The sequence below is a fragment of the Schistocerca gregaria genome, chromosome 1 (assembly GCF_023897955.1).
Source record: "Schistocerca gregaria isolate iqSchGreg1 chromosome 1, iqSchGreg1.2, whole genome shotgun sequence".
Classification (NCBI taxonomy): domain Eukaryota; kingdom Metazoa; phylum Arthropoda; class Insecta; order Orthoptera; family Acrididae; genus Schistocerca; species Schistocerca gregaria.
The window spans coordinates 162,878,710-162,895,445 of NC_064920.1; the positions used below are offsets into that span (position 1 = coordinate 162,878,710).

At 43.2% G+C, this 16,736-nt stretch overlaps 1 protein-coding gene across 1 annotated transcript in view; it reads left to right on the forward strand.

Moving 5' to 3' along the window:
* The first annotated feature begins 360 nt into the window (after positions 1-360).
* LOC126335542 (sodium/potassium-transporting ATPase subunit alpha-like) overlaps positions 361-16,736 on the forward strand; it is a 154,299-nt gene continuing 137,923 nt past the window's right edge. Inside the window, exons 1-2 of the mRNA XM_049998975.1 lie at positions 361-521; positions 15,299-15,662. Coding sequence (XP_049854932.1) covers positions 361-521; positions 15,299-15,662 — 525 coding nt within the window. The remainder of the gene's footprint in view (positions 522-15,298; positions 15,663-16,736) is intronic.

The window sequence follows — 16,736 nt, forward strand, 5'->3', positions numbered from 1 at the left end:
TGACAAGATATGGTTTAATCCTTGTTGATGACGACAACGAGGAAGATGACTTTTGGACTAGATATTCCAAGTGTAAAGATGAGATCTTGGGTGCTTCTGATTGGAAGAGACAGGGTGACTTTCATCTAATATGTCTTTTATCTACTTTATCAACCTATTTTCCCAGATCTTAGAGCATATCTTATGATGTACAGAGAGCAGTGAAACTCCTTTATTGTCGCTGCACTCACAATGACTACTTTCATTTAAAAAATAAAAAAAATGTACTTGAAGTAAGTAGTGAAGAGTTGTACCCAACTGAATTTATTGTTTGAGGTAAAGGAAATGTATTTGTGTTGCAGCGCTGAGTGATCGATCGAGATGAACCGCGAGGTGTTCATCGATGACCACCTGATCCCGCTGCGGATCTTCTACCAGCGGCACCACACGGACCCAGACAACGGGCTGAGCGACGAGCGTGCCGCGCTGCTGCTCTCCATGTACGGGCCCAACAAGCTCAAGAGGCCGCCGCAGGAGAACAAGTAAGTCGCGAGTACGTAGGGCAGCACGGTGGTAATCAGCTGAAGAAGAGAAATGGAAATGAGCGTTTGGCGTCATTGGCCCGTAGGCCTCTTACGGGGCAGGTCCGGCCGCCTTGGTGCAGGTATTATTACACTCGACGCCACATTGGGCGACCTGCGGGCCGGATGCCGATGAAATGATGATGGAGACACCACAACACTCAGTCCCTGAGCGGATAAAATCCCCGACCCAGCCGGGAATCGAATCAGGACTCGTGGGACGGCACCCCGTCACCATGACCAATTTTTTTCGGTATTGTTCGTTGCGTTTGGTCTGGGGGACGTCGAAGTTGATCGTTGATTCCTTTACTCAGTTTTTTATTACAGAGGGCGAGCAGCCCTCTGACCGAACACGCTGAGCTACTGTGCCGGCGTCCACTCAGCTGTCGGGGCGGACAGCTGAGGAAGAGGGAAATGGTAAACAAGTTAACTAGGCACACGACAAAGCAGCGAGGCGCCCTTCCGGTACTTCAACTCCATATACAGGGTCAAGCGAAATTCGCGCTCTCGGACTTATCAGCGCGATTCTGTCAAAAAATGTAGTCCGGTGAGTACATACGGCAGGAAAAGGATATTAAAGAGTGGCAATCCGGCAACACTGTAACCACATGTATGATAACTACCTGTATTAGCGTTTATTGCTCTTGCTGTACAATCGGCACAGTGGATAGGGATTTGGGTTAGCATGCAGGAGGTCGGTGGTTCGATCCTGGATCGGGGAGCATTTTTTTTATTTATTAATTTCATTCTGACATTGCATACTGTAATATACATCGTTTGTTAGTTCACATGTATCCGAAATTTACAACATTTTGTAAGGCTGAACATAACAAATACGTGGTTAGACAAATAAGAAACAGCCGAATGCTGTGGCCGAGCAGTTCTAGGCGCTTCAGTCTGGAACTTCGCTGCTGCTACGGTCACAAGTTCGAATCCTGTCTCGGGCATGGAACTGCGTGATGTCCTTAGGTTAGTTAGGTTTAAGTAGTTCTAAGTTCTAGGGGACTGATGACCTCAGATGTTAAGTCCCATAGTGCTCAGAGCCATTTGAACCATTTTCAATAAGAAATAGACTGTTGAAACAAATGACCTGTCATGGGATAGAAAAACTACAAAAAACAATACGAATTTCGACATGCTAAAGATGATAGCACACTACATTGACGCAATATCTACTTCTCATTTATATACATGTAACATGAGTATCCAGATGTCACACATTAGAAACCAGTGACAATAATAATATCCATATTAATGACTGCATGATCTTCGCAACAGAATAGGTTGTTCTCAGAACGACAGATGCTCAAAGCGACCTCCTTGCATGTCCAAACATTGCGCAACCCTCCGGAACATACAACTCTGGACCCTTCGCAGTACAGCTGCAACTAACAGTAACAAGTGCAGCATGTTAGAGTATACATGCTCCTTCAGGAGTCCCCACAGGAAGAAATCCATGGGATTTAGATTAGGTGAACGTAGTGGCAATACAACTGGACCAGCAGTAGAGAAATGTCAAAACTGAACTGTCGAAATACCTGACAAAAACGTTTTATTACGTTTTGTAACTACAAAAAGTAATATTCGTTCCAAGACATGTCAGGGAAAATTTACTACAGATGTTATTATGGTTGTTTTTTCGAGCTAGACGTCTATTGACAATGGTAATAAGCCGAAACAGGACTGACGTGTAAGGTATTTAAAGAAATAGGAGGGTTGGAACTCTAATAGTGGCAACTATTTATTTATAGCTCGTACAAAATAGATAGTGTTTCAAAGTTTTACCGACCTTCAAAGTAGTCACCACTATTGTGTATAATCCGTTGCCAGCGACGTGGAAGTCGTAGAATACTCTTAGCAGTGCCAGTTGTTTTGACAGTTCGAGCTTCGTGGTCTATTGCCCGACGAATTTGTAGCAGTTCTGAAGCGAATGTCGTGAAGTGTTTCCTTCAGTTCAGAAATCGAGTTGGACTCACGAGGGCTTAAGTCATGGGAGTGCAGTATTTGGTATAGCACTTAACAGCCCCATCAGTCAAACAAATCAGTAACAGCTTGCACTGTACGTGGTTGAGCCTTGTCCTGCAAAACGATGGTCAGGTCCTGCACAAAGAGTATTTTTGGAACACAACCTATGACCAGCTTAGAAGTGATCTCACTTTCTGCAGGACCTGGCCATCATTTCGCAGGACGATGCACAAGCACGTACAGTGCAAGCTTTACTGATTTGTTTGACTGATGGGGCTGCTAAGTGCTATACCAAATACTGCACTCCCCTGACTTAAGCCCTCGTAAGTTCAACTCGGTTTCTAAACTGAAGGAAACACTTCACGACATTCGCATCAGAACTGCTCCAAATTCGTCTCGCAACAGACCGCGTCGCACTGCTAAGAGTGTCCTACGACTTCCACATAGCTGGCAACGGTATACACAATGCTGGTGACTACTTTGAAGGTCAGTAAAACTTTGAAACAAGTATCTATTTTGTACGAGCTGTAAATAAATAGTTGCCACTATTTAAGTTCCAACCGTCGTATATTACCATATTGCAGCTAGTTTGGAGCATTCATTTTCATATGTCTGAAATCTTCACATACAGTCTATAGCTCAGTCCACGAACACTGCAGTTGCTCACCATACTTAGTGTTATCAGTACCCACGAATGGCGGTGGTGGTGGCTGAAAATTTTGTCATCTGGCCAGCACCAAAGGCTGCTCTCCCTCAGAGTCCAGAATCGAAGTCGGTCTCTTGCATGAAGCATCCCCTGCTGACTCTCAGATGAAAGTAAGTTCAACAGAGCGCTCCCAGCACGAAGAAGAACTTTCACTTTGTCTTTTTGGGTGTGAGCCTTGCACATGTTGTTGATCACTAATGACAGTGATTCTTCCGAGTGACAAACAATCAAGTCCAGTCTAACCACGAAACAAACTCCTTTCCATACTCAGTTTTAATATCATTAACCAGTCGTGGAGTTTTGGTGCTGGAGTTCAGAAACAGGCAATATCTGTCTCAGCATCTGTCCAATTTCACGTTTCAGCCAACCAGGACCCCTCCATGTACACACAAGTGAGTTGGTTTCTCCAGTCCCAGAATTTAATTATAATATCCATCACACTGTTTATTAGCAGAGTTAACAACAACTGCACTAACTTTGTACCAGCCTAATGCGTGCGTATGTCTTTTTGTTCAGCACGAAAGATCTGAATAGCCTCTCACACCACTTCAGAGGTCATACCTTTGCACCGTCCTGGGCCTAGCGGTTCCCGGAATACTGGCTTCCTGCAGGGGGCACGGTCTTGCGATCCTGTGCTCCCCATCATTGTTAGCACCCGATGTCCTTGCCGCAGGCGAACTCCCAACATGAACAGGAGGAAGGCTGCATGATGTCCGGACACTGACTCACTCTCGCCTGTTTGGTTGGCTTCTGCTCAACATGCAGGCCATAGGATTCCCAACTACACACTTAATCAGTCCTTCAGAATAAGAAATTGCTATGGAAACTCGGGAGTTAGGCATGGTACCCACTGGTATTCACTTTTTCTTTTTTCTTTTTAATTAGCCGTAAGTTCCTGTGGGACCAAACTGCTGAGGTCATCGTTCCCTAGGCTCACACAATACCTAATCTAACTTAGACTGACTTACGCTGAAGGCAACACACACACACACACACACACACACACACCCATGCTCGAGGAAGGACTCGAACACCCGTCGGGAGGAGCTGCGCGAACCGTGGCAAGGCGCCCTAGACCAGGCGACCACTGCGCGCGGCGGTATTAATTCTACCCATAATTGTTCTCTCATTTCTAGTTGCAAATTAATTTAGATGTGTATTAGTTTGATAGAGTTTGATTTTGACAAAAACGGTTATGTAACACTGTCATCCTCGGTGAGCAGCTTGAAACGCTGAGCACCCGACAGGAGCACTAGAGGATCTATGGTTGAAGCTTTATAGAATGGTAGACAATGGACTGGATAGATATGTACCCATAAAAGAGTTCTTAATAGGAGAAACCCTTCACAGTGTGCAATCGCTGTAAAGAAAATCCTTAAGAAACAAGTTCTATCTCACGATAAGTAAAAAAAAGCGCAAGGTGTTGAATGAGACACGTTTGGCTGTCAAGAGAGGAATGCGCGAAGCTTCCCGTGACTACTGTAGCAGGATATTATCAAAAGATCTTTCACAACACCCAAAAGAAATTCTGGTCGTGTGTAAGCGCTGCTTTGTGGAAATAAAGTTTCCAGTCGCTCACAGAAGAGTCTGAGATTTCCCGCTTTTAACCACAATTTACCGCGCATACCTTGAACAAAAAGCGGTGCCCTTTAGTTGAAAGACGGCTAAGATGATACGTCAGTCTACATGAAAGGCAGAAAAAGTAATCAACACATATACCGTCCAGTATCTATGATATCCATTTGTTGCAGAATCTTAGAACATATTCTGAACTGAAATGTAAGGTGGTATCTCGAACAGAATGACCTCCTCGATTTCAGCCCATGCCAGCCAGCATGGATTTCGAAAAAGTCGAACACGTTAATCCAACGCGCACTTTTCTCACGTAACGTACTGATAGCCATGGATCAAACCAGTCAGGCAGCTACAGTATCTTTTGATTACAGCAAAGAGTTTGACCCAGTACCACAGTTACGCTTATTATCAGAAATACAATCCTACGGGTGCCAAGCGAAATTAGTGAATGGATAGAGGACTTTTTGGTAGAGAAGAGGCAACAACGTACCTTGGATGGAAAGTCATCGACAGATGTAGAAGCAACTTCGGATGTGGTCCACTTGTTAGGACCCTCGCTGTTCATAATGTGTATAAATGACCTCGCAGACAATATTGTTAGTAAAAAAAAATGGTTCAACTGGTTCTGAGCGCTATGGGACTTAACATCGGAGGTCATCAGTCCCCTAGACCTTAGAACTACTTAAACCTAACTAACCTACGGAGATCACACACATCCATACCTGAGGCAGGATTCGTTCCTGCGACCGTAGCGGTCGCGCGGTTCCATACTGGAGCGCCTAGAACCGCTCGGCCACTGCGACCGGCTCATTAATAGTAACCACAGTATTTTTGCAGACGACTGTCTGAAAGGACAAGTGCAAATATTATCAGATCTTGATGAGATTTCAAAATTGTGCAAAGTCTGGCAATTTGCTTTAAATGTTCAGAAATGTAAAATTGTGCACATATTGAAAGTAGTTTCCTGTGCCTAGAATCAATGGGTCACAGTTATATCTGGATATAACAATTTGTTGGGATGTAAAATCATATGATTACATAGATGCAGTAAGACGTAATAAAGCAGATGGCAGACTGCCATTGGCCGGCCGGAGTGGCCATGCGGTTCTAGGCTCTACAGTCTGGAGCCGAGCGACCGCTACGGTCGTAGGTTCGAATCCTACCTCGGGCATGGATGTCTGTGATGCCCTTAGGTTAGTTAGGTTTAACTAGTTCTAAGTTCTAGGTGACTGATGACCTCAGAAGTTAAATCGCATAGTGCTCAGAGCCATTTGAACCATTTTTTAGACTGCAATTATTAGAATACAAAAGAGACTGCATACAAAACACTGGTCCGATTCATACCGGAGTATGTGTAGGTTCTTTAAACGGCCTACAAATATATTTTTAAAAAAATCGCGCCGTCTTCGTACGCCGAAGTTATCGTAGGGATGTATGATTAAATATACGAAAAAAAAAACTCCTCTCGAACAGGCCATGAAGGCCCAACGGCAGCGACGGCACCGACCGGCCGTCTTGTCAACCTCAGCCCACAGGCGTCACTGGATGCGGATATGGAGGGCATGTGGTCAGCACACCGCCCTCCCGGCCGTATGTCAGTTTCCGAGATCGGAGCCGCTACTCCACAGTCAAGTGGCTCCTCAGTTTACCTCACAAGGCTGAGTGCGCTCCGCTTGCCAACAGCGCTCGGCATACCGAATGGTCACCCATCCAATTGTTAGCCCAGCCCGACAGCGCTCAACTTCGTTGATTTGACGGGAACCGGTGTTACCAGTGCGGCAAGGCCGATGGCACGACTATATCTACGCTAACGAAAAATTGATGAACAGAAATAGTAATAATTTTATATACTTCATTTGTCTTTTCTTTTCACCGATATCGGTGTCTGTCGGTCTTTTGAGTTGGTGCGAGAAAAACATTTGTAATAACGCTCGCTCAGTACTGTGTTTAGTAAAAGCTGTAATATGCGGACCGCGCAAGTTTTCATTCTAATACCAAGCTACGTCCTAATTTCCTTCTCCCGATGCGACAAGGATTGCATGTTTAAACGGGCCACTTTCGGGGACGAAGTCAGCACGAAGAGAGGATAGCCGCCGCAGCTGCGACGGCATTATTGTACATCATTGGGGAGAACAGGTAATTTTCCAAGCTGCACACTTAACTAAAAGACATTAATATGGATTTCATGTTTTAAATCTGCCACAACGTTCTTAACACGCACACATCTATGCAGGAACGCAATCCTGGGCAGACAATTTTTGTCACGGTTCAACGACAATTACTGCATACAACTCTCCCCAACCAATACAAATATTACTCAGGTGTGTGGGGCCTGTACCAAATAGGACTAACAGGGGTTATTGAACAAACATGGAGAAGGGCAGAACGAATGGTCACAGGTTTGTTTGACCCGTGGGACAGTCACGGATATGCTGAAGGAACTGAACTACTGCAATAGCAAACGCTTGCAGATACATGTAAACTATGCCGTGAAATCCTACTTGGAAGGTTTCTACATCTACATGGTTACTCTGCAGTTCACACTTAGGTGACTGGCAGGGGGTTCATCGAACCATTTTCATACTACTTCTCTACCATTCCCCTCTCGAATGGTGCGTGGGAAAAAAAAACACCTAAATCTTTCCGTTAGAGCTGTGATTTCTCTTATTTTATTATGATGATCATTTCTCTCTATGTACGTGGGTGTCAACAAAATATTTTCGCATTCACAAGAGAAAGTTGGCGATTGAAATTTCGTAAACAGATCTCGCCACAAATAAAACCGCCTTTGTTTCAGTGACTGACACCCCAACTCGCGTATCATATCAGTGACACTCTCACCCCTATTGCGCGATAACACGAAACGAGTTGCCCTTCTTTGCACTTTTTCGCTGTCCTCCGTCAATCCTACCTGGTAAGGATCCCACACCCCGCAGAAATATTCCAGCAGAGGACGGACAAGTGTAATGTAGACTGTCTCTTTAGTGGGTTTGTCGCATCTTCTAAGTGTTCTGCCAACAAAGCGCAGTCTTTGTTTCGCCTTTTCCAATTTAAATTGCTCGTAATTGTAATTCCTAGGCATTTAGTCGAATTGACAGCCCTTAGATTTCTACGATTTATCTTATACCCAAAATTTACGGATTTCTTTTAGTACTCATGTGGATGACCTCGCACTTTTCTTTGTTTAGTGCCAATTGCCACTTTTCGCACCATACAGAAATTCTCTCTAGATAATTTTGTAGTCGGAATTGAACGTCTGATAATTTTACCAGACAGTAAACTACAGCAAACAATCTAAGTGGGCTGCTCAGATTATCACCTAGATCATTTATGTAAATCAGGAACAGCAGAGAGCCTATGAGACTACCTTGCGGAACGTCAGATATCACTCCTGTTCTACTCGATGATTTACCGTCTATCACTATGAACTGTGACCTCTCTTGATTAATAGTCGCTTGCGAGGAACAGTATCAAAAGCCTTCTGGAAATCTAGGAATATGGAATCGATCTGAGATCCCTTGTCGACAGCACTCATTACTTCATGGGAATAAAGAGTTAGCTGAGTTGCACAAGAACGATATTTTCTGAATCCGTGTTGGTTATGTATCAATAACTCATTTCCTTCAAGGCGATTCATTATGTTCGAGTACAGTATATGCTCCAAAATCCTACTGCAAATTGAGGACTGTAATTCGATGGGTTACTCTTATTTCCTTTCGTGAATATTGGTGTGACCTGTGCTACTTTCCAGTCTTTAGCAACAGACCTTTCACCAAGTGAGTGGTTGTATATGATTGCTAAGAAAGGCGCTATTGTGTCTGGATACTCTGAAAGGAATCTGATTGGTTTACCATCTGGACCGAAAGTCTTGCCTTTCTTAAGTGATTTGAGTTGTTTCGCAACGTATAAGATATCTACTTTCATGTAACTCATGCTAACAGATGTTCTGGTTTCAAATTTTGAAATATTTACTTCGTCTTATTTCGTGTAGAAATGACGGAAAACTGTAGTTAGTAACTCCGCTTTAATCGCACCATCATCGGTAACATTTCCATCGCTATCGCGCAGTGACGGCATTGACTGTGTTTGCCACGGGTGTACTTTACATAATACCAGAATCTCTTTAGGTTATCTACCATATTTTGAAACAATATTAAATTGTGGAAACTATTAAAAACATCTCGCACTGACGTCCGCACTAAATTTTGAGCTTCCGTGAAACTTAACCAGTCTTGGGGATTTTGCGTTCTTCTGAATTTGGCATGCTTTTTTCGTTGCTTCTGCAACAGTGTTCTGACGTGTTTTGTGTACCATGGTGGATCAGTCCCGTCTCTTATTAACTTATGCGGTATGAATCTATCTATTGCTGTCGATACTGTATCTTTGAATTTGAGTCATATCTGGTCTATACTTACATAATTAGCTTGGAAGGAATGGAGAGTCTTAGGGCAGCATCAAGAGAGTTTTTATCTGCTGTTTTAAATAGATATATTTTGCGTTTATTTATAGTGTGTTTGGTTGATAGAACCAACTTTAAGTAATGAATCTAGGAATATATTACAATGCCCTACGTATCGCTTATAATGGGATTAGAGTAATTACACCACTCACAGAGGCAACACTCGTCCCGCTATCTGTAGTGAATGGGACGGGAGAAAGCCCTAATGATCGGTACAATGCAATGTATCTTTGCCATGAACTTGACAGGGGTTTGTAGAATATAGATGCAGATGTAGATTTATAAAGTGCCTTAGAAATATGTTGTAATTATGTATACTTATTCAGTTATTCACAAACGTGTGGAATGGAAATCGACTACTCATTAACGGCACAGTGTTCAATGATTTCATTGTGGTAGTGGTGAATGTGAATATGACAACTTTACACTTAACGACAATGTTTAGAATTCTCGAAAAATCATTTCAATATTCGTTGTAGGCATATATTTGTTGTCATTAGATGTAACAGCTTTTGTGTCGTCCATTCATGAAGGATTCGTACAAAATATACATTAGCATTAAAGGCTTCCGTGTAGCAGTACTGCAGAAAGTACTTCAATGGAGTATCACTACACATTATGTAGAATAAACATGTGCGTGTCTAATGACTTACTGAACTCAATGTTTTTGTTGCAGTTCACCTTATATTTTGAACAGCTTCCACGCAAAAGGCAACTAGTTAATGGTTTGCTACATTTAGGGAAATCAGTGTCGTTACTGCCTTCTGATGAGAATGTACATAGAGATCAGCAGTCGATGGGTAGGCAATCTGAGCCAGTTTGTAGGGAATTGTGCACCACATGTTCTGGACAGCCAACACCTACTGTGTTATTCACTTTGTCCTGTTACAGTTTATAGAACAAATTGTTTTTTCCTTTCCTCTACTTACTACCAAAACTGGTGTTAGTGTTGTCTGCAGAAACTGCAATCACCTTTCCCTCAAGATCATATTTCTTTAAAACCTCCAGCACGTAATTCTGAAGTAAATGTGAAGTTTCTCCAGCTAAATTAACCAGTTCGAGCACTTTCACCGTGATGCCATTTTCAGGGTGAAAATACCTCATAAGGAGAGAAACCAACTTCATATCCAGATGATTCGATATATCAATCATTAAAAAAATGAATCGAGCAACTTTCAGTTCATTTAAAACCTGTTGAGCTGCATACGGTGCTATAACATTTGAAATGATTGCATTACATTTTGTGTGTCCACATGTGAATTTAGTCCATTGACTTAAAGCTATGGTTATGCATTGCACTGTGGTATGCAAACGTAGCTTCTTGTGCTGCCAACTGCCTAACCATTTCTGTTACTGATTTTAAGTTTACATAGTAGTCACTCACGCAATTAATTTGCTCTTTTCGTTTGATCACTCATGTGATGTTTCTTCGTCTTATTGTGATTCACAATGTCAGACCTTCCACCATGACCAATACCAAATTTTGATCTGCACAACGTACATTCTACGGTTTCTTCCCTACCAATCAAAAAAGGAAACTCGCTTTTTATATTGCTGTTAAAATTACACTTTCGTTTTGGCATAATGAAACAGTGATTTCACAGTGCAAAACATTAACTGTGTGGTGACGAAAGCCAGAGAGTATCTCTGGACCGAAAGGATCGATTTAGAAGAGAAGAATCTTTGTTGTTGTTCGTAACCTATAGTGCGTTTAAAATTACTTGCGATTTTTGACAGTTCAGTATATGTTTGGGGTATGCTAAAAGTCATCACACACTTCCTAGCGTAAATAATTGCGCAGTTAATAGCAAGTCAAACAACCAGTAGCGTAAAATTCCCTAGCCAAGCGGAATAAAAAAAAGGGACATTTGAACATGCCCCAAAAAACTTTCGGGACAGCGGAACATTTTGTTAAAACACGGGACTGTCCTGGGAAAAACGGGACGAATGGACACCCTACTCCAGCTGTGTATTCGAACATCATCTGTCCGTAACGTTGCACGAAAGACGTTGAGAACACAAGGGAGAAAACTTCCATTAAAGCACTAAATCAGAAGGGCTGGTAGGCGTAAACTAGTAAAGCTTCAGATGCTACTCTGGGAAAGTTACTTGGCACTCAAACGTCCTTAACATTGTGATTAGCACACACAAGACAACGGATGCCTTGAATCGGTGCAACTACACCGTATGAGTTTCAAACTAGGGAGAAGGAAGTATAATGCTATTCAGTATCGACATTGTTGGAAACGGGGAAACAGTTAACCTAATTAAAGTTTGGAAACAGTCGTTTGTGGCTTTGCATAACGAACAAATCAGCTTCCATCGGAAATGATGCGGTGCAAGCACGAAATACCTAAATCTGAATAACAGGACGGGGCTTTGATGTGGAGACACTTCGCGAGTACGAGTTTCTTGTCTCCCATGCACTGCGTCTGTGGTGTAGTAATCGAACAGGATAGCTAAAGTCCTATGCGCTTCAGCCACAGTACACATTTAAGGTGAATTAAGTTGGGATGACGTTATAAGACTACTTTTAGCTGTAAAAGAACCGTTACGTACGCTGATAATGCGGACATTCTGAGTCTGTTTACTGTTACAACCTGAAGAAAAACACGGTCAGACATTTGTCAGACGCATTTTTAACAGTTTCCCCAAGAGAGGAGGGACTCTTACTGTTGGATTATATTTGTGACGTCATAAAAAGAAAACAGTGTAATTTCTTAAGGGTTGCAGTTGGACCATTTGCATGAAAAGATGAAACTACTTCTGCGGTCTTCGGGTTCATCAAGCGATTTTAATAACAGATTTAGATGTACGGCCGTATAACCGTTTTTTAATAAATAAAAAAGTTTACAAAGTTGCACTCGTATCTGAACGAAAATAACTGCTGCTTTTATAAAGCTATGGTAAACAATGCCACTCATTTTGGGAAACCTTGAATTTCGACCTAAAATAATTTTCTGTGAGGCTTGTTACTGATAGTTAATCGTTAATAATAATAATAATAATAATAATAATAATAATAATAATAATTATTATTATTATTATTATTATCATTATCGTTATTATTATTATTGTTATTATTATTATAATTATCTGTCAACGAAGTCAAACATTCTGCAGTGACGGTATTAACAAACTCTCTTTGGGAAAAACGTGTTCGGGGCGAGCGACCATGTTGAGGACTAAATATGTAGATAAAGATGTAGACTGTTAATCATTTTTGTTATATTTAATAGGCTTTGAAAGTATTTACATAAAATATCCCGAGGCATTACTTTTCAGCATGCCCTCGTACAAGATCCCATACTACAATGTTGATAAATAAATATGTAGATGAGAAGTATTAAAGTTTGTTTTGTTTAAAAAGCTTTAAGAATATTCACATAAAACATTCAGAGGCATTACTTTTCAGGTATAACATGTAGAGAAACTGAATTACAAAAATAATGAGTGCGTCCTGGTTTTGAATTACAGAAATAGCGCAATATAATTTGAAAAAGCTTACACTTACATATAGCGAAGCGAGTTAGTAGTCACATTTGTGGCGAGCAAGCCGGTCGGGGTGGCCGAGCGGTTCTAGGCGCTACAGTCTGGAACCGCGCGACCGCTACGGTCGCAGGTTCGAATCCTGCCTTGGGCATGGATGTGTGTGATGTCCTTAGAGTAGTTAGGGGACTGATGACCTTAGAAGTTAAGTCCCATAGTGCTCAGAGCCATTTGAACCATTTTTTTTTTTGTGGCGAGCAAGAATAAAAGTATAAGCGAAGGAAAATTGAGGAAACTAGATTATTCTGCACACTTCTGTTCATTATGTAGTCAGAGTTTTCTTCGAAACTCACGAAAAAGAAAGGTTTTCAGAATACAGAATTGTGTCATAAGAATTAAATCTGATGTGGCAGAAGGTCTTAAGAAATTTATAAAAGGTATACACCCTCATTAATTTACTTCATTGTTGCCAGAATTTCTCATATATTAATAAACAGTCAAAAGAACAGTTATAATGTCAAGGTTGAACACAATATCTACAAAAAATTCGCCGAAAAGAGTGAAACAGACAGGTACAGATGTAATGAAGACCTGTCTGGCACAGATAAGAGAATTTAAAGAGTAAATCAAAAAACTTTGTTGAGCGACCCTCGATATTCCTCCTGTTCCTCAGTTAGACATATCTTCACATGGATTCTAAACTGTAATCGGTTGTAAGATAATTCGTATTGTCTGGGTTATACACTAACGTAAATTTAACTCACTCTGTTCTATTAAACGAATATGTTAAATGAAGTGCTTATTGTTGACTTATGAACCGAGCGACGTGGAGAAGTGTTTAGCACACTGGACTTACCATTTGTTAAGACGTCGATTAAAACCCTAGTGCGACCACCTTGATAGTGATTTTTCGCGATTTTCCTAACCCGTTCCAGGCAAATTGCTGGATGGTTCCTTTCAAAAGGCGTGCACGATTCCTTTTCCCCATTTTACGTTAATTCCTAGCTTGTGCTCCGTCCCTAATTACGGGACGTTAGACCCTAAAGTCACTTCCATCCTTCGCTGACTTACACAACTGGCCATTAAAATTGCTACACCACGAAGATGACGTGCTACAGATGCGAAATTTAACCGACGCGAAGAAGATGCTGTGATATGCAAATGATTAGCTTTTCAGAGCATTCACACAATGTGCTGACATGATGAAAGTTTCCAACCGCTTCTCATACACAAACAGGAGTTGATCGGCGTTGCCTGGTGAACCGTTGTTGTGATGTCTCGGGTAAGAAGGAGAAATGCGTATCATCTTGTTTCCGACTTTGATAAAGGTCGGATTGTAGCCTAACGCGATTGCGGTTTATCGTATCGCGACTTCGCTGCTTCGCTGTTAGCATAATATGAAATCCCTGGCTTCAGGAGGGTAATACGGAACGCCGTGCTGGATCCCAACGGCCTCGTATCACTAGCAGTCGAGATGACAGGCATCTCATCCGCACGGCTGTAACGGATCGTGCAGCCATGTCTCGATACCTGAGTCAACAGATGGGGACGTTTGCAAGAGAACAACCATCTGCATGAATAGTTCGACGACGTTTGCAGCAGCATGGACTATCAGGTCGGAGACCATGGCTGCAGATACCCTTGACGCTGCATCACAGACAGGAGCGCCTGCGATGGTGTACTCAACGACGAACCTGGGTGCACTAATGGCAAAACGTCACTTTTTTGTATAATCCAGGTTCTGTTTACAGCATGATGATGGTCGCATCCGTGTTTGGTGACATCGCAGTGAACGCACATTGGAAGCGTGTATTCGTCATCGCCATACTGGCGTATCACCCGGCGTGATGGTGTGATGTGCCATTGGTTACACGTCTCAGTCACCTGTTGTTCGCATTGACGGCACTTTGAAGAGTGGACGCTACCTTTCAGATGTATTACGACCCCTAGCTCTACCCTTCATTCGATCCCTGCGAAACCCTACATTTCAGCAGGATAATGCACGACCGCATGTTGCAAGTCCTGTACGGGCCTTTCTGGATACAGAACATGTTCGACTGCTGCCCTGGCCAGCACATTCTACGGGTCTCTCACCAATTGAAAACGTCTGGTTAATGGTGGCCGAGCAGCTGGCTCGTCACAATACGCCAGTCACTACTCTTGATGAAATGTGGTATCGTGTTGAAGCTGCATGGGCAGCTGTACCTGTACACGGCATCCAAGCTCTGTTTGACTCATTGCCGAAGCGTATCAATGCCGTTATTACGGCCAGAGGTGGTTGTTCTGGGTACTGATTTATCAGGACCTATGCACCCAAATTGCGTGAAAACGTAAAGACATGTCTGTTCTAGTATAATATATCTGTCCAATCAATAGCCGTTTATCATCTGCATTTCTTCTTGGTGTAGCAATTTTAATGGCCAGCAGTGTGTTTGCGCATACCAGATGGTCCTCTCAGTGGCGGCTAAGTAGTTGGACTAATTGTTGTTGTGCGGGGAAGGTAGGAAATTGGGGCAAGTTGGTCACGGTTGGCCCCCTTTACAGGTTCATCAGATTCCTGAAGAACTTCTTCGGCGGCTTCGCGGTGATGCTGTGGGTGGGCTCGCTGCTGTGCTTCATCACGTTCAGCATCCAGAGCATCGAGGCGGACTACGACCACCTGTACCTGGGCGTGGTGCTGGTCACGGTGGTGATCATCACGGGGCTCTTCACGCACTACCAGCAGAGCAAGAGCGGCAAGGTGCTGGAGGCGTTCCAGAGCATGCTGCCCGAGCAGGCCACCGTCATCCGCGACGGCCGCAAGCTGGTCGTGTCCGCCGAGGACATCGTGCTGGGAGACGTGGTCGACCTCAGGGCCGGCGACAAGGTGCCGGCCGACATGCGCATCATCGAGTGCCAGGGCCTCAAGGTCTCCCCTCTCGCCTTACTTACTTGTTTACTAGTCGCAACCTGCCACGTGTTACTCTGGCTCCGTCCAGTCACCTATCTCCTCCTCCCCCTGCCTTTGTCGATCTCCTCCTCCTTCCCCTCTCCTAACCCCTCTCTCTGTCCATCAACTTCTAACCCCTCTCTTTGTCCATCAACTTCTAACCCCTCTCTCTGTTCATCAACTCCTAACCCCTCTCTCTGTCCATCAACTTCTAACCCCTCTCTCTGTCCATCAACTTCTAACCCCTCTCTCTGTTCATCAACTCCTAACCCCTCTCTCTGTTTGCCGGCCGCGGTGGTCTAGCGATTCTAGGCTCTCAGTTCGGAACAGTGCGACTACCACAGTCGCAGGTTCGAATCCTGCCTCGGGCAAGGATGTGTGTGATGTCCTTAGGTTAGTTAGGTTTAAGTAGTTCTAAGTTCTAGGGGACTTATGACCACAGCAGTTGAGTCCCATAGTGCTCAGAGCCATTTGAACCATTTTTGAACCTCTCTCTGTCCATCAACTCCTAACCCCTCTCTCTGTCCATCATCTCCTAACCCCTCTCTCTGTCCATCAACTCCTAACCCCTCTCTCTGTCCATCATCTCCTAACCCCTCTCTCTGTCCATCAACTTCTAACCCCTCTCTCTGTCTATCAACTCCTAATACCTCTCACCCCACCTCCTGCTGCCTCTCTCTTTCCCCCTTTCTCTGTCCAAATTCTGCTCCTCCCTTTCTTTCCATCTTCTCCTGCACCGTCTCTCTGTCCTCACCTCCTGTATCCATTTCCACCAACCCCTCTGTCCGTCTCCTCTTCCTCCCTCTCTAGGATTGGTAAGGTTTAGGAATGGTATCAGGGCACATGGGCTGCTGGAGTGGAATGCTGACCCCATTTGAGGATACAAAAATTTATTTTCATCACGTTAATTAAAACAGAGCAGTGATAACACAATGATGAATTAGTATTTGCAATGGCAAATTATTCAATTTTATAAAACCAATGAGAATAATTCAAAAATATTTAAAAGTAAAACAGCCTTATGGGCCCTACTTCAAATTAATAAAGACAATT